Source organism: Chiloscyllium plagiosum, unplaced genomic scaffold (genome assembly GCF_037043375.1).
Source record: "Chiloscyllium plagiosum isolate Xiang-an unplaced genomic scaffold, Cpla_swu_hap1 HiC_scaffold_6, whole genome shotgun sequence".
NCBI classification, from domain to species: domain Eukaryota; kingdom Metazoa; phylum Chordata; class Chondrichthyes; order Orectolobiformes; family Hemiscylliidae; genus Chiloscyllium; species Chiloscyllium plagiosum.
Genome location: NW_028270144.1, coordinates 2945071 through 2963506, shown reverse-complemented (window position 1 = coordinate 2963506; position 18436 = coordinate 2945071). Strand labels below are relative to the sequence as shown.

General features: G+C 41.3%; 1 protein-coding gene across 1 annotated transcript; it reads left to right on the top strand.

The window, feature by feature from the left end:
• Positions 1-913: 913 nt before the first annotated feature.
• LOC122550423 (collagenase 3-like) lies at positions 914-9853 on the top strand. The gene is made up of 10 exons (XM_043691135.2): positions 914-1051; positions 1168-1424; positions 2186-2334; positions 4894-5019; positions 5523-5684; positions 6233-6359; positions 7591-7724; positions 8277-8436; positions 8527-8630; positions 9222-9853. Exons 1-10 carry the CDS (start codon positions 935-937, stop codon positions 9320-9322), a joined length of 1437 nt encoding a protein of 478 aa, XP_043547070.1. The 5' UTR covers positions 914-934; the 3' UTR covers positions 9323-9853.
• The last annotated feature ends 8583 nt before the right edge of the window (positions 9854-18436 follow it).

The following is an 18436-nucleotide window of genomic DNA, read 5'->3' as shown; positions in this document are numbered from 1 at the left end:
GCAGAAACACATTCAGAATCTGCAGCCTTTCCACAGAATGCAGTTGCCTGATCCCACCTTGCATCCTTGTCTGATTCTGAACATTGTGAATAAATGAAGACCAAAGACAAATCAGAAATTATCTGGGCCCAGTTTTTTCCTGTTTTATTTTATTCTCGCTTATTTTATGAATTACATAGTTGCAAGAGGCCTTGCTGAGTTCTTCGGCAACTTTGTATAATCTGTGCAGAACGGCTTTAGTAAAATCATGTTTCATTGTAAAATCGTTACTCACTTACAGCTTTTGGGGTAAGGAGTTTGACTGACTTTTTTTACAATCCTTTTCATAAATTAGTTCAAATACTTCATGGGTGAGTGAATAATATGACAAAATGCAAAATGTTATTAACCAGCTTCACCAGGACACTGACAGGGGCTGGATAGATTATCTGTCTTGGACTTGAAAGGGTGAAAATAGCCTTGATATTTTTCTGTTGGACACCATTGTGTCCTGGCTATTGTTGGGAATATGAGGAGAAGAGATTTGGTTGTATCCCAGTCAACCTGAGTGTAATAATTCAGGAAAGAAAAAACATTCTATTTCCAGTGTAGTTAGAAAATAATGCAGAGTCTAGAAGCTTATCATTGTGTGGTGATAGCATGACACTTTGCACTGATTTATCAATAATGGATAATTTCAACATTGTTTGAAATTGCTGCATAGTAAGTATATAGCATATAGTAAGCATAACTGACTGGATGAAGGAAGGAAAGAATATCCTTTAATGGACTTCCTGGTTGCACTTAACCAATTATGAGACCACTGTGGTTTTAGCTGTTAGTCACATCTGAATCATCCTGCAATTAACAAATCATTGGTAATAAAACACTATAAAAGCCACAGTGAGAAAGCCAGAGATACAATTTCCTCTCTCAATCTTCAGTTGAGAACAGAATGATGAAGTGCCTTTGGTTTTCAGTTTTATTTATTGTACTTTATGTCACATTTTCTTCCGCTGTTCCACTACTTTCAGAAGTGGAGAAAAATGAGCAGGACCGGCAATTTGCAGAGGTATGGTGTGGAGTGCAATTAGCAAAATAAAATTTGTGATCCCTTTAAGTTTAAACATTTTTTTCTTTCACAGCTAATATCAAGTTTAATAAAGTGAATATTTATTTTTCTTGAAGACATATTTGAACAGATTTTACAAGCTTGAAGACAGTTCAACAAAGTTTGCAAGAAAGCTGGAAAACTATGTATCAAAGAGGTCCCTATCAGATAAGATTAAGAAAATGCAAGAATTTTTTGGTCTTCGGGTAACTGGGAATCTGGATTTGGCAACAATGGAAGTCATGGAAAAGCCTCGATGTGGAGTCCCCGATGTTGCTGAATACAATCTCTTTCCAAGAAAGATTAAATGGAAGAAAAACAATATCACATACAGGTAACAGTTTTTATAATATTTCATGACATTATTTCCGTGAGTGATTGGGCCAAAACTTGCTCAAAAAAAGTGAGAGTGTTAACAGCATACATTATTAGTAATGAACAAATAAGTTGGCAATTTAATTGTGGATGCTCAGATCATGCTACATTATCATCTGTCTTATGGAAATAGCATTATTGTTTTTTAAAGAATTTTCTGGATTTGTATGTGATGTACTGATTAAACTCACCGTCAAAAATTAAAGCTGACAATTCATAAGTATCCCAATAATTCTGGGATAATGTTATGGAATTACTGCTCAATTTCAGTGTTAATTGACAGGAACAATTACATCTGTTCAGGCTCATTCATTCATGCAGTAAATTCTTCTTATCAAAGAATTGCTAAATTTGATTCTATTTCTTGAAATTCTTATGATTCCATTTTGTTTCTTTCCCCTTACCTGCTTGGTCCAACCTTTCCATTTCTTTATTTGCCTTTTCTGTACCTGGTTCGGCTCTATGTCTTCCATTCTCCCTGTCATCCTTTCTCAGTTCTAAGCCCTATTGGTGGAAGAGGAAGATGGTCCTGGCTGTTCACTGGTGTACCAGGCTCTCATTGCCATTGGTGTGACGTTATCATTTTCAACAACACATGATAGTTTTGAGTTGAAGCAGGGGCGTGTCTATCTGATTATATACTTTACAATGCCTTGCTGCATCAAGTTTTACTTCAGAATATTAAGCACAATATATCACTTCCTATTCTTTTCAATACAGAATTCTAAACTATACTCCAGACATTTCATCCGTGGATGTGAATAAAGCAATTAAGAATGCATTTAAGATTTGGAGTGATGTCACACCTTTAAATTTCACAAAAATCTACGAAGGAGAAGCTGATATTATGATCGCTTTCGGAGCTCAAGGTATCAAAAGATTAATTGACTTTTGGTCAAGTTTGGAAATAAAGACCTCAATTATTTTGTATAACTCAAGACAAATAAGACACACACTTACCATGATTTAAATTTCTGTGAATATATGCACGCATTAAAAAATACAAACGGAGAAGCACTTTATGCATGTAAATATCTGACTGGCAGAGAGGTGTGGGAAAGGGGATTCTGTTTCTTGAGACACTGGCATTTATGTCAAAATGAAAAATCTTTGTACCTTTAGGGCTGGCTTTACCTGGCCCAGGCTGGAAGCAAGCTGCCAGTAAGCCCGAGAGGAAAGGATAAATAGAATGGTTACAAGAGAACTTGAAGTGGAGGAAGGACTCCAGTATAAAAGGTCACATAAATAAGAGGCTGAAAATGGGGAAAAGTGAAGAGAGTGGGAGTTACAGTCAGAAATTGTGCTGTGCCCAGCACATACATGGGGTGTTATTAGGTGTGAATAATTAAAGCAGGAGAGAGATTTAAGAAATGTACGTGAGTGAAACAAATGGGCAAATTGGGCGCGTAGGCCAAGTTAGTGTGTTTTAGATAGACATCAAAATGAACAGTAATGATTTAATAATCAGTGCAGGGAATTATAATGTAATAGCAATCACTACTAAATGGCTGCAAGGGTGGCAAGACTGGGAATTAAATGAATGAATTGACACATCTCTAAGAAAGTTAGGGGACATTGTAGCTGGGCAGGAATAGTGTGAAAGAAATTGTCTCAATGTTTAGTCAGGATATAGTAAAAGATAAGCAGATAATGGAGACTTTATGGGCTGAGTTAATAATCAGGAAAGTGTTGAAATGTTGTATACGTCTTATAGGAGCAGCTGCAACATGGAGAAAACAAAGTATAAATCTAGAGATGAGGGAAACTTGTAATGAGTTAGTGAGTTTACCTCTAGAAGAATGCACTGCACCTGATGCAGTGATGGTTATGCAGTCTCTCATAAGAAACTGGGTGTGGCTGTCAGGCTACTGAAGAATCAAAGAGACATTTATCACACCTGAGAATAATGCGAAAACATTACACTGCTCAGGGATGTCAGTAAGCTCTTAGGTTGCACAGAGGATCATGCTTCAAGTGAGGTGAGATGGAATATGAGATTGTTATAGGAGAAAGTGAGGACTGCAGATGCTGGTGATCAGAGAGGATAGTGCTGGAAAAGCACAGCAGGTCAGGCAGCATCCGAGCAGCAGGAAAATCGATGTTTCGGGGATAAGCCCTTCATCAGGAAAAGTCCCTGATGAAGGGCTAAGACCTGAAACATCGATTCTCCTGCTCCTCGGATGCTGCCTGACCTGCTGTGCTTTTCCAGCACCCCACTCTCGACTAAGAGACTGTTATACCCTCCCGTAACATCCAAATTACAGCAATTGTATTATGAGTATGTAGGCATACTGATTGTGGGACACAACACAACATGTAACAAAGATAAGATGATTTCAGTTCTCATATAGTTTGTGATAAGCAATCGACCAATATCAGCAAGATCGTGAAGGTTTTGAGTGTGGCTGCAGCAATTCTGGACAAAAGTATTTCTTAAAACAAGCAAAGGTAAATATTGCATTAGACTATAACCTGAGATTGTAATCTGAGATTGCTCGAATCTTTTAAGAGATATAATACTTGTTTCTCCATCGTATCGGAAAGATGTTGTGAAACTTGAAAGGGTTCAGAAAAGATTTACAAGGATTTTGCCAGGGTTGGAGGATTTGAGCTACAGGGAGAGGTTGAATAGACTGGGGCTGTTTTCCCTGGAGCGTCGGAGGATGAGGGGTGACCTTCTAGAGATTTATAAAATCATGAGAGGCAAGGATAGGATAAATAGACAAAGTCTTTTCCCTGAGATAGGGAAGTCCAGAACTAGAAGACATTGGTTTAGGGTGAGAGGGGAAAGATATAAAAGAGACCTAAGAGGCAATGTTTTCATGCAGAGGATGGTACGTGTATGGAATGAGCTGCCAGAGGAAGTGATGGAGGCTGGTACAATTATAACATTTAAAAGGTTTCTGGATGGGTATATGAACAGGAAGGGTTTGGAGTGATATGGACCGGATGTTGGGAGGTGGATCTACATTAGGTTAGGATATCTGGTAGGCATGGACGGGTTGGACCAAGGGTCTGTTTCCATGCTGTACATCTCTATGACTCCATGATACTGACATGTGGAGTTAGCTTGCAGATTAGTCTACGTTTCATTGAATGGTGGAACATTCTGAACGGGAGGACTAACCAGTTGCAGTGCCTAGGTTCTGAAGATTGCGTTGTGGCTAGTGAGGTGCAATGCGGCATTCACACAGAGGCAGGTATCTTGAAAGTAGATAAGTGGATTGGCATTCTCCTACAGGATTGGCAGCTTGGGTCATGAAGTTCACAAATTGTTCACCTGATAGGTGTGTGAAGAGAAAATCGAAGAACATTGAAATGTTGGCATTTCAAGTTTATTTATCTTAAAATGTATTGTAATTGGCATGTTACCAGCTAGTCACAAGTTCAGTATGAACTCTGATGATTCTTTGTTCCATTATTTCCAGAACACGGTGATAGTTATCCCTTTGATGGAGCGGATGGATTATTGGCCCATGCTTTCCCCCCTGCAGCAGGCATTGGGGGTGACACACACTTCGATGAAGATGAGACCTGGACAATGGGGTCGAATGGTACATAAACTGATCAGAGTTATTAAAGTGATCCAGTAGAGAAAATGTAAAAAAATTAATTGGATGTTTCTATTTGAAGAGCTATTTATATAAGTTGGTAGCTGATGATGTTAATGTTAGCAATATTTTCCCCTTGCTTTAACATATACCCATATACATGCAACCTTAATTTTTTGTCACCAAGAAATGTTATTGGATTAGAAATTTAGTAAAGCTTTTCAGTTTGACTGATATCTATTTCTAAATATTTGTCCAGTTACAATTGCTAATGTTAAATTTTCTAAAAGTGTTATAAATGCTTTAAAGTATTGGGACATCTGAACCACTCCTATATAAGCGGACGTATAGGATGCTTACATGGATTTCAGGATTTAAATTAATATGCTGGTCATATTCCATTCAAATAGCATTCAGCTCTTTATTTATGGTAATGTTAAAGAGCAGCAGAGATAAATGTGTTGGAATTGATTTTAAACAGGCTGCTTTGTGATTGTTTCATTTAGGTTATAACTTGTTCCTTGTGGCTGCCCATGAATTTGGCCATGCACTCGGACTGGCTCACTCTCGTGATCCAGGTGCATTAATGTACCCGACCTACACATATACAAGTATGGATGAGTTTCGCCTTTCTTGGGATGATGTCAAAGGAATCCAGGCTCTGTATGGTAGGTTCACGTCTCAAATATACACAGAAATATTGCTTCCTAAATAATATAGATTATTAAGGAGCTGATCCTCTATCACTGCGATAACATCTTAAGATATTATTGCATTGTAAAAATGAATTATTTTTATAACAGTAATTTATTCACAATGAGCTAGACCATAACACTGTGAAAGATAGGTCATTTGGCAATCATCTATGATATGTTCAGTGGACAACATATGGAAACTCAAGAGAAATGATATAAATTTAATTCCTCCTTTTTCCCCACATACTGCAGTTTTCCCGACGCCTTAGAAATAATTTTGAAGAAGTTTTCTTCTTCCTACTTGTTTAGTACACTGGCTGTTCTCTCCAGGATAAATTCCCCTCTAGACTGATATTATCTGTAACCTCCAATCATTACAGTGCTGTAAACCATATACAGTAGAGTTGTCATTTAATGAGAATTCAATGTGAGTATTAATCTGCTTTAGTGTGTAATTACTAACACTGCCTTGAATACTTGTGTTGCATTGTTTAGTAATATGTGTGGTTACTTTAAATTAGGGAAATCAAATAAAGTCAATCCAAACCCCAGACCACCACCACCACAGACGCCAGAGAAATGTAATCCAAACCTGTCCTTTGATGCAGTAGCTGGGCTTCGGGGAGAAATGATGTTTTTCAAAGACAGGTATTACAAGGTTTTGAATATACCACAATATTTTTATTGATGTTTATATTGGTATAATATTGATTTCTCTTGTTGTAAATGTTTTACCAAAGGTATTTGCAAATTATTTGGTGATCATTCCTGTCTTTTGACCTTCTCAGTCTTCAGTATGGTTTTTTCTGCCTGTAGTTCTGCAAACCTTAGGTTTCTGCTCTGTTGAGATCTAGAGAAATTATGACAATTCAAATCAAAATACATCGTTGGATAAAACAATGAAAACCATTTCAGCCTGGCGAATGTGACATGGTCACAGTAGCTGGTTGTGGAATGAAAGCATTTAACAAGAGCCTAGACTGATTTCATCTTTTTGTCTGTCAGCTCAGGATGTCTTGTGGTGCTTTAGAATGAATGAAGGGTAGTCACCATTATGAAGTAAAAGTGATATTCACACAACCTTGCCACCGGTATCCACCTAGCTTTGGGAAAGCGAAATCTTTTGAGACATGACATGCACCTTTAAAATACATTATTTGAAAGCAAAATTTACAAATTGGTAATAGAAAGCATATGATATGATTTACCCATCCCTGAAGGTGGTGAGAGAGGTGGCAAGAAGGGCAAATACTTAGCCCTGGAAGGAAAGTCACCCCCTCTCACTAAAACCATCCAATTTCTGAGTGAGAAGATCCCTGGCCAACCCTCTTGAGTGGCCATCAATCAAGTGATTGATTCATTATCAATTAAAGGCCTCGATTTGTCACCTACTCAAATTGTCTTTTTTTCCTCAAAAGGCTGGCTAGTTTCCAAACTGGATAGCCATGGCAACCAATGCAATTAATTGCTGGGGGCTGTCACTTGTCAGAGTCTGGAGGCAGTTGGGTAGAGGCAGGGTGAGGTCTGGAACCTAATACCCTCCCTTGCCCTTGTTTTTCAATAACACCACACTTCACATGAAGATTTCACACTACTGAATCCCACCAAGAAATCGGTTTGGACTCAGAAGATGATTGTATCTGAGGGGCCCCCAGCCTCTGACAACCAAGGTCACCCATGCCCAGGCTGAGGAAGGACCTCACCCTCCCTCCTGTGTTTGTGTTGTTTGTTGGGAAATGGGTGATGTTCTCAGGCGTGGAGGTGACCTCACCTTAAAGAAAAGAAAACAAATGGGACAAAGATCATGTTAAATGCAGAGAATTTCTCTCATTGTTGTCTAAATTTTGATATATTCGAATAAATCATTGTTATTCATTAGGTTTTTCTGGAGGAGAAATGTACAACTGCCTGAGGTTGAATTGACTTTAATTCGGTCATTCTGGCCAAAGTTACCTGCACAGATCGATGCGGCCTATGAAAACCAGGAGAGGGACTTCCTGGTTGTTATTAAAGGTTGGATCCTGTTACTTTTCTTTGCTAAAGAACATAGGAATAGGATTCTGTGAGGATATAGTGCGAGAGGGCTGAAGCTTGAGTTCATTTCATATCTTTAGTGTACATGTTTTGAGATTAGAAATCGCAAAACCTGATTTTGAAATGATAATCTCCTTTAGGATTGGGTCTGTGGCAATGTATCATACCATATGCAGGGGGCTGAGCTTCCTCAGTCAATAGAAGCACTTTCTTCAAATTGTATGTCTTACAAAAAGAAATTAATGTGAGTGCATTATCAGAAGAGGATTAGCTGTCAAGTTTCTCAGGAGAAAGTGAGGACTGCAGATGCTGGAGATCAGAGTCTAGATTAGAGTGGTGCTAGAAAAGCACAGCAGGTCAGTCAGCATCTGAGGAGCAGGAAAATCGACGTTTCGGGAAAGACCCCATCACATGGAAGGTTCTCAGGTTTTTCAGTTGAGATGTGATGCACACATAAGGAGATTGTAGGTTTGAAAAATGAACACCATTTATTAATGTGCAGATGCTAATCGATTTCCTGTAATCCTACAGGGAAAAAATACTGGGCCATCAATGGCTACGATATCATGCCAGGTTATCCAAAGTACATCTACCGATTCGGTATTCCGAAATCCGTCAAGAAAATCGATGCAGCTGTACATATTGCGGAGACATCAAAGACTCTATTCTTTGCAGGAGACCAGTATTGGAGGTAACGGTTCATTCTGAACGTAAATATTCATCAATGTTTCTCATCACCAACACGTCACTGTTTACATAAAGAATATGCGTCTCTTTCCAGTTATGATGAAAGGAAACGAGTGATGGATGAAGATTCCCCACGCCTGATAGCAGATGACTGGCCAGGAATACCCGGGAGAGTGGATGCAGCATTTGCACAACATGGTAAATTTAAAAGCAAATAATCAATAAACTATTGAGATAGTCAAAATATTTGCCCTCTGTTTTTCAGTTAAATGCAAAGATAAACTTTGCAATGATAAAATGCAATTTTCTTGTGTAGAGTAATAACCGTACAAAGTTTTGTAATGTTCATTTAATTGACCCAATAGATACAGGAATCATACAGAGCAGAAAAGCTCCTGTTGATTCTGTCTATGCAGACGTGGGATCTGAGTTTGGACAATACTATTTGGCTGTGCAATTAGGCCAAATGTTTTTGGTATAGCCACAGCTGTGAGTTGCTGTACAGTGACCCCTGCTGGAAAGTGTGAATTTGCATCTTTGCTTGAGTTTTTTTGTCTGTGGATTGTCAAGTGGGACAAAATTGGATTTTGTGCCAATGATTGTGCCAAACATCCATCTGAGATGATGCAAAGAGTATGTTAATTTGATTGTGTAATTTTATGGGCTTTCTGAAGAGGAAATAATTTTATTCAATCGGTTTGAGTTGAACTGAAATTCTGAACTCTAGACTAGAGCCATTTATATTTGTTTCAGTGTATGGGTAGAACTAACAGCTATTCCATTTTGCAGGATATATTTATTTCTTCCATGGATCTACTGAGTTTCTGTTCAACATCAGAGAGCAGCGAGTTCTTCAGGTGCACAGGATCAACTATTGGGTGGGCTGTTAGAGAGGGACGTATTCAAGATGATCTTCCCTGTCTTTAACTGATCCATCACCTCATCAACAAAAGCAATGATTTGCTGGACTTGCATTAACCACAAAACCATATTCAACAAATATAAGAAAAACCTCAAAGTATTTTTTAATGATTCTAGACAATACTGTTTTGAAGAATAATTCCAATTATTATAAACAGATGTACTGTTTGAAATAATTTATTTCTAATGTTCAATGTTAGTCTAATGTTATACATGTTATTTATTATATTTCTATAGAACAGATTTAATTTACAAAATATTTTTAAATATTTTATGTTTTGATATTTATGCTGCAGTCCTGGTGTATGCGCAGAGCATCCATGGTCATGTGACAGAAGTATTTTTATTCAATATCTAATTATGTCATCCTGCATATTCTTGAATTACGTGCAGGGCTTTGTAACGAAAAATGGTTCATGAGTAAATGAAGTGTCAGAACGTTGTAAATTGAGCCCTGTCATTTTCTTCAAATATGTTGTAAACAAAATTAAATGACGTGAAATTCATTTGCTGATGACTCCTGTTTGGTTTGTGACACAACACACCTCAGCTTTATGCATGACGATGTTTTAAAAGCAAATAAAATGTGGAACTATTTCAGAATATGTTCAACCTTCTGTTCAAATGTTTAGACTCACATTGGGGCCCTAGGTCTAATACCATAAGAAGATAATGTAGAGGAGCAGAATTAGACCAGTTGGTTCATAGAGTCCGCTGTACCACTCAATCACAGCTGATGTGCTTCTCAATCCCATTCTCCTGCCTTCATCCTTACCCATCAAGAACCTGTCTAACTCTCTGTCTTAAATACATTCAGTGACTTGGCAATGAGTTTTACAGATTCCTCACCCTTTGGCTGAAGGAATTCCTCCTCTTCTCAGTCCTAAAGGATCGGGCCTTCACTCTGAGGCAGTGCCCTCAGGTCCTAGTCTCTCATACTCATGGGAACATCTTCTCCATGTTCACTCTATCCAGGCCTCTTATTATTCTGTAAGTTTCAATCAGAGCCGCCTGCATCCTTCTAAACCCCACTGAATATAGACCCAGAGTCTACAACTGCTCCTCACATGACAAATCCTTCATCCCTGGGATCATTCTTGTAATCATTCTCTGGACCCCTTCCAATGCCACCACGTCCTTCCTTTGATATGGGTTTTGCTAAATACCTCTGACACATTGCTGTTGTATTTCTCAGATAGCGTAAGCCCCCTAAATTGACACTGATGCCCAATTCCTCCGCCTCCGCCGTATCTGCTCCCAGGAGGACCATTTCCACACCAGATGGCCTCCTTCTTTAGAGACCGCAATTTCCCTTCCCACGTGGTTAAAGATGCCCTCCAACGCATCTTGTCTACATCTCGCACCTCCGCCCTCAGACTCCACCCCTCCAACCGTAACAAGGACAGAATGCCCCTGGTGCTCACCTTCCACCCTACCAACCTTCGCATAAACCAAATCATCCGCCAACATTTCCGCCACCTCCAAACAGACCCCACCACCAGGGATATATTTCCCTCCCCACCCCTTTCCGCCTTCCGCAAAGACCGTTCCCTCCATGACTACCTGGTCAGGTCCACGGCCCCCTACAACCCACCCTCCCATCCTGGCACTTTCCTCTGCCACTGCAGGAACTGTAAAACCTGTGCCCACACCTCCTCCCTCACCTCTATCCAAGGCCCTAAAGGAGCCTTCCACATCCATCAAAGTTTTACCTGCACAGCCACTAATATCATTTATTGTATCCGTTGCTCCCGATGCGGTCTCCTCTACAGTGGGGAGACTGGACGCCTCCTAGCAGAGCACTTTAGGGAACATCTCCGGGACACCCTCACCAATCAACCACACTGCCCCGTGGCCCAACATTTCAACTCCCCCTCCCACTCAGCCGAGGACATGGAGGTCCTGGGTCTCCTTCACCGCCGCTCCCTCACCATCAGACGCCTGGAGGAAGAACGCCTCATCTTCCACCTCGGAACACTTCAACCCCAGGGCATCAATGTGGACTTCAACAGTTTCCTCATTTCCCCTTCTCCCACCTCACCCTAGTTCTAAACTTCCAGCTCAGCACTGTCCCCATGACTTGTCCGGACTTGTCCGACCTGCCTATCTCCTTTTCCACCTATCCACTCCACCCTCTCCTCCCTGACCTATCACCTTCATCCCCTCCCCCACACACCCATTGTACTCTATGCTACTTTCTCCCCACCCCCTCCCTCCTCTAGCTTATCTCTCCACGCTCCAGGCTCACTGCCTTTATTCCTGGTGAAGGACTTTTGCCCGAAACATCGATTTCGAAGCTCCTTGGATGCTGCCTGAACTGCTGTGCTCTTCCAGCACCACTAATCCAGAAACTGATGCTGTCTTGTTGATTCTTTGAGGTAGAGGTGACCAAGTTTGTTAGCTATAGTAGTTTGCAGGATTGTGCTGGGTGTGTAGGTGTCTGCTAAGGCTGTTTTGTGTCCTGAATGTCCTGCAGCAAGTAGGACATGATACCATAGTTGTAAGGTTTGGATGTGTTACTGACTCGAATTTCCTCTGCTTGTGTTTTCTCTCTACCTCTGATGTGAACTTGCTTTAAAAGGAGGCAAACGCAATGGTGTACAAATGTCCTTCTGGCTCTCCTGATGAAGGGTTCCTGCACGAAACATTGACTTTCCTGCTTCTTGGATGCTGCCTGACCTGCTGTGCTTTTCCAGCACCACTCTAATCTTGACTGTAGTCATGTGACCTCTACTGCGAGGCACGCATATTGCTAGCAGTTATCTTCAAAGGACTTCAACTAAGAACTTTGACTAATGGGGAGGTGATGCACTTTGGAAAAAGGAACAAAACAAGGGAGTACTCAATGAATGGTAAGCTCAGAGGAGCAGAGGGATCTTGGGGAGCTTATCCATAGATCCCTGAAGATGGCAGAGCAGGTTAACCAGTAGGTAAGGCAGTATATGGAATACTTGCCTTTACTGGTAATGGCATAGATTATAGGAGCAGGGAGATGGTTGGAGATGTTAGGCTGAGCCACAGCTTGCAGTACTTGTGCAGTCCTGGCTGCCAAGCAAGAGGAAGGCTGTGATTGCACTGGAGAAGGTACAAAGGAGATTCATCAGGATATTGCCTGGGATGGGGTGCTTTAGCCAGGAAAAGAGGTTGGATAAGTTTGGGTTGTTTCCTTTAGAGCAGAGAAGGCTGAGAGAGGGCCTGTGATGTATTTATAAAAATGCATTACTTGGAAAATAATTTACAAAGTTGTGTCACAGAATATCTAATTATAATAACACTTACGGCACTGATTAATGCTGAGAATACACATCAGTGGTTACTTTTAATAAATTTTAATAAATCCTGTCAGTCATTACTGTTTTTTCTCGAGGGGAACATGCACAAATGCCTGAGGTTCAATTGGCTTTAATCAGACCATCCTGGCCAGGGGTAGCTATAGGGATTGACGCTGTGTATTAAAATCTGGAGAGAGATTTCCTGGCTGTGATGAGAGGTTGACTATGTTACTTTTCTTTAATAAAGAAGAGTTGGATTCTGTGAGGGTATAGAGTTGGAAGCAGCACTGAAGAAGGACAAAAGTTTCCTAGAACTGAAATACCTTTACATTTTAAAACATATGTTTCTAGACTGAAATTTGGGAGAACCTGCTTTGGAAATGATAACTTGTTTTTGAGATTGCACATTTGCTAATGTCTTATGCTGTGTGCAGGGGGATGGGCTTCATAAAATAATCAATGAGAGACAGAGAAACACTGAGCACCACAGGATCAAGTATAGGCTGTTTTGCCCTTTGAGACTGCACTGCCGTTCATTTACCTCATGGCTACTCTATTGGAACACCAGTTTTCCTCACTATCTCCAGGTTCCTTAATAATATATCCTGTGGAAGTTGTATAAAGCTTTGGTTACATCTCACTTGGAAAACTGTATACAGTTTCAGTCTCTTTAACAAAGGAAAATTTGCTCAGTCACTAGTTCCGAGGATCTTATCGATTTCTGAGTTGAACATCTCAATGATTGAATTGTCACAAGCCTGCTGGGGAGGGAATGCCAATGTTTCACCATCCTCTGAGGTAAGACATATTCCTCTCTGCCTCTGTCTTAAATTTCCTCCATTATGTTGAAATGATGTTCCCTGATTATTGAATCACCAGCCAACGGAAATATCTTTCACTCAAACATGTGCACTCTAAGAAATTTGTAAATTTCAGTGAGGTCACCTTGTGGTCTTCAAAACTCAAGGGAATACCAGCCCATATTCTTCAGTGTCTCCTCGTATAGCAATTTGGCTATTTCAGAGATTAATTAGGTGGCAAGTACATCTGTCCTTCATTAAGGAGACAGAAACTGTACACAGTGTTCCAAGTGAAGTGTAAACAAGGCTTTATACAACATCAACATGATTGTTTTCCTTCTGAATTCAAATCTCCTTTAAATAAATGAGTAACATCCCAAAAATTCAAGACAGTCGGGGGGCAGAGATGAGTGTGGTGGCCATCACCTAGGAGAAGGTGCTAGAAAAATTGAAAGGTTTGAAGATGGATAAATCCCTCGGATCAGATGGACTACATGCTATCTGAAAGAGATAGTGTTAGTGGTGATCATTCAGGAATCACTGCAGTCAGGCAGAGTCCCAGAGGACTGGAACATTGCTAATGTAATCTTCCCCCCATTTAAAAAGGGAGTGAGGCAAAAAGCAGGAAATTACAGACCGATTAGCCTAACCTCAGCCGTGGGTAAGACCCTGGAATCCATTGTAAAGGATGAGATTTCTGAATATTTGGAAGTGCCTGATAAAATAGGACAAAGTCAGCTTGGCTTCCTCCAGGGGAGGTCATGCCTGACAAATCTGCTGGAATTATTTGAGCAGGTTAGACCAATGAGAGTCAATGGATGTAATCTACCTGGACTTCCAGAAGGCCTTTGATAATATGCTCCACAGGAGGCTGCTGAGTAAGATAAGGGCCCATGGTGTTAGAGGGAAGGTACTAGCATGGATAAAAGATTGGCTGTCTAGCAGAAAGCAGAGTGTGGGGATAAAAGGGTTCTTCTCAGGATGGCAGTCAGTGACAAGTGGTGTTCCGCAAAGCTCAGTGTTGGGACCACAACTTTTCACTTTATATATTAGCAATCAAAGCAAGGAACTGAGAACATTGTGGCTAAGTTTGCAGATGATACAAAGATAGGTAGAGGGTTAGGTAGGATTGAGGAGGTGGGGAGGCTGCAGAAGGATCTGGATAGGTTAGGAGAGTGGGCAAAGAAGAAATGGGTAGAATACAAAGTGGGAAAGTGTGAGGTCATTGCCTTGGGAGGAAGAATAGAGGCATAGACTATTTTCTAAACAGGGAGAAAATTCAGAAATGTGAAGTGCAAAGAAACTTGGGAGTCCCAGTCCTGGATTCTCTTCCGATAAACTTGCAGATTGAGTCAGTAGTTAGGAAGACGTATACAATGATGGCATTTGTTTTGAAGGGGCGAGAATATAAAAGCAGAGATGTGCTTCTGAGGCTTTATAAGGCTCTGGTCAGACCACATTTAGAACATTGTGAACAATTTTGGGCCCCATATCTCTGGCCTGGAGTGGATCCAGAGGAGGTTCACAAGAATGGTCCCAGGAATGCAAAGCTTAGCATATGAGGAATGTCTGAGAACTTTGGACCTGTACTCAGTTGAGTTTAGAAGGATGAGGGGGGATTTAATCGAAATTTGTAGAATACAGAACAGCCTGGATCGATTGGCTGTTGGGAAGATGCTTCCATCGGTAGGAGAGACAAGGACACATGGGCATGGCTTTAGAGATAAAGGAAGACCTTTTAGAACAGAGATGAGGAGAGACTTCTTCAGCCAGAGAGTGGTGAATCTGTGGAATGCATTACCACGAAGGCTGTGCAGGCCAGGTCATTGAGTATATTTAAGACTGAGATAGATAGGTTCTTGGTTGTCGAGGGGATGAAAGGTTACAGGGAGAAAGCAGGAGAATGGGGTTATCTATTTGTTCAACTTGTCCAAATCCCCTTAAAGCTTCCTCGTACCCTATTCAAAATGTATTTTCCCACCCAGTTTGATGTCATCAACAAATTTGGTAAGATGAGAATATGTATCTGCATTCAACCTATTTCTGTAGATTGTGAATAGTTGGGGACCTCGGACTGACCTTTGGCAGACCCCGTTAGTGATATCCCGCCAATCAGAGAATGGTCCACTTCCTCCAACTCTGTGTCTCCTATGTATTAACTGTTATGACACGGGGTAAACCCTCCTACTTAACTTAACCCAGCAACACAGAAAAGATTTATCCTGTGCAGTAATCTGTGAAAATTCTAAAGGCCAAGAGCTAAAGTAAAAGTAACAACTTTATTTCTTCAAGTATAACAGAGAATGATTAACTAACAACTATTTACAACTCTTTCCTCTAACCTATCTTTTACTTTCCTTTCTATAATACTAGTCCGATAAAACCCCCGACTAAGATTTACCAAAATTCAACTTTTCAAAAAAACAAGCCAGATGTTGAATGTTCTTTTCTTCTTCTTAGGGATTTCTGCTTCACAGGAGAAAGTGAGGACTGCAGATGCTGGAGATCAGAGCTGAAAATGTGTTGCTGGAAAAGCGAGCAGGTCAGGCAGCATCCAGGGAACAGGAGAATCGATTCTCCTATTCCCTGGATGCTGCCTGACCTGCGGCGCTTTTCCACCAACACATTTTCATTTCTGCTTCACAGATCACTGATCAATAAAGGTACCTTTAAGAGAGCTATTCTCTCAGCAGTTTGCAGATGTCTTTGGCTTGGCAGTTCTCCTCCTAATTGTTCAAATTTCTCTGGTCTTATACCCCAAAGCATCAGATTGTGTCATTGGCTTTTAAGATTGTCAATATACTAAATTCAAACTTAATTGCAATTTGTTTTTTTTGGGGTTAAATGTAAACTGATTGGCCTAATTTGAAACTGTTTTTGTCTTCAGGCAACCAGCTACACTAACTCGACCAAAAGGTTATATTATATCTTTTTTCAGAACATTTGGTGCTGTTCTGTTGCTTTTAACTCTCTTAAAGGTACAATGCACCCACATATTCATAACATAACCAATTGGCAATCTACCTTGTCAGTCATTTAATACTAATTTCCTGAAGCTTGCTGAAAATCCAAATACACTGCATCGTCTGGCTCCCCCTTGTCTATGCTCCAAGTAAAATGTTCAAAAACCTTGAACAAATTTGTCAAACATGATTTCCCTTTCAGGAATCCAATTCCTGTTTTGTAAAAAAAGGAGTCAATGTAAGGGTGGTGTCAGGAAGGAGATGGGTTTTCAGCAGGTCACAAAATTCAATGCTTGTAGTCTCACATGAGATCAGGTTTCTGCACTGTGGACCTGAAGAGGAACAGACTGACAGATCTGGAGATGTTAGAGTCTCCTGCTTTTAAAAGGAGTGAGTGTTGTTATCCCGTTTGGTGCTGACTCTGCAAACATTTGCTTCTCCTGGGTTCTTGCAGTATAACATTTGTTGACTGAAGACTCTTTTGGTCAGGTGACCCACTCTGATTAATAATTTGATTGTCCACCTGTAATGATTTAGAAATCTGGAGTCATTGCAATAAAATGGGGAAATTGATAGGTAACTCACACCACCTTATAATGAACTGATATCTGGGATTTCAAACTTGGAGTCATAAATTCCGTACTTCAGTTTTTGAGTAAGTCTACAAGTAAAAACAGCTATGAATTTCAAAGATGCCTTCATTCTTGGGGGTTCTCTTGAGTGAAGGCGCTCCACCCACACTCAACTAACGAAGAATTTTCTGGAGAGTTGGGATCTTTCCGGGTCTATGTAGAAATTGCACCCGACCCTAACCAGAAGTCTTAGCAGTCTTTCAGGTTCCATTTTAGAAGAAAGTTATTTCTGGAAGATTCCAAACATTACAATTCATGATTTAAAGTTATGCCTACTGCGTACGACAAATTTTTACAGTAGCTAAGGGGGTGAAGCAGTAATTCTATTACACAATAGAGTTCTGAAGTCAAATAACATTCGAAAAGAAAAAAATTCTCCACATCCTGGTAAATTTCTTCTGAACCCTCTCGAGCTTAATAATATCCTTCTTATCGCAGGGATTACCAGAACTGGACACAATATTCCAGAATAGGCCTCACCAATATGCAATACAACCTCAACATGTGTCCCAACTTGTGCACTCAAAAGTATGAGCAATGAGGACAAGTGTGTTAAACACCTTCTTAACCAGCCTGTCTACATATGATGCAAACTTCAAGGAGTTATTTACCTGAACTTCTCTGCTAATTGAAGAGGAGGAATGGTTTCAGTTAGAATGAGTGGGCTTGTGATTAGATGGAGGTGAAAAACATTGAAATGGTCAGCTTCTCAGGAAACCAGCTCCCATCCCCCTCCCATCCCCCTCCCATTCCCCTCCCATCCCCCTCCCATTCCCCTCCCATCCCCCTCCCAACCCTCTCCCAACCCTCTCCCATACCCCTCCCATCCCCCTCCCATCCCCCTCCCAACCCTCTCCCATCCCCCTCCCATCCCCCTCCCAATCCTCTCCCATACCCCTCCCATCCCCCTCCCATCCCCCTCCCATCCCCCTCCCATTCCCCTCCCATCCCCCTCCCAATCCTCTCCCATCCCCCTCCCATCCCCCTCCCATCCCCCTCCCAACCCTCTCCCATCCAATTACCATCCCCCTCCCAACCCTCTCCCATCCCCCTCCCATCCCCCTCCCAGCCCTCTCCCATTCCCCTCTCAACACTCTCCCATCCCCCCTCCCATCCCCCTCCCATCCCTCTCCCATCCCCCTCCCATCCCTCTCCCATTCCTCTCCCATCCCTCTCCCATCTCTCTCATCCCCCTCCCAACTCTCTCCCATCCCCCTCCCATCCAGCTCCCAACCCTCTCCCATTCCCCTCCCAACCCTCTCCCATTCCCCTCCCATCCCCTCCCAACCTCTCCCATTCCCCTCCCATCCCCCTCCCAACCCTCTCCCATTCCCCTCCCATCCCCTCCCAACCTCTCCCATCCTCCTCCCATCCCTCTCCCATTCCCCTCCCATCCCCATCCCCCTCCCATCCCCC

Excerpts from the sequence above, each read along its gene's own strand:
- LOC122550423 (XM_043691135.2), top strand. The coding sequence starts at position 935 with ATGATGAAGTGCCTTTGGTTTTCAGTTTTATTTATTGTACTTTATGTC. Across the intron at positions 2,335-4,893 it reads GATCGCTTTCGGAGCTCAAG|AACACGGTGATAGTTATCCC; the intron begins GTATCAAAAGAT and ends CATTATTTCCAG. Across the intron at positions 7,725-8,276 it reads CTTCCTGGTTGTTATTAAAG|GGAAAAAATACTGGGCCATC; the intron begins GTTGGATCCTGT and ends GTAATCCTACAG.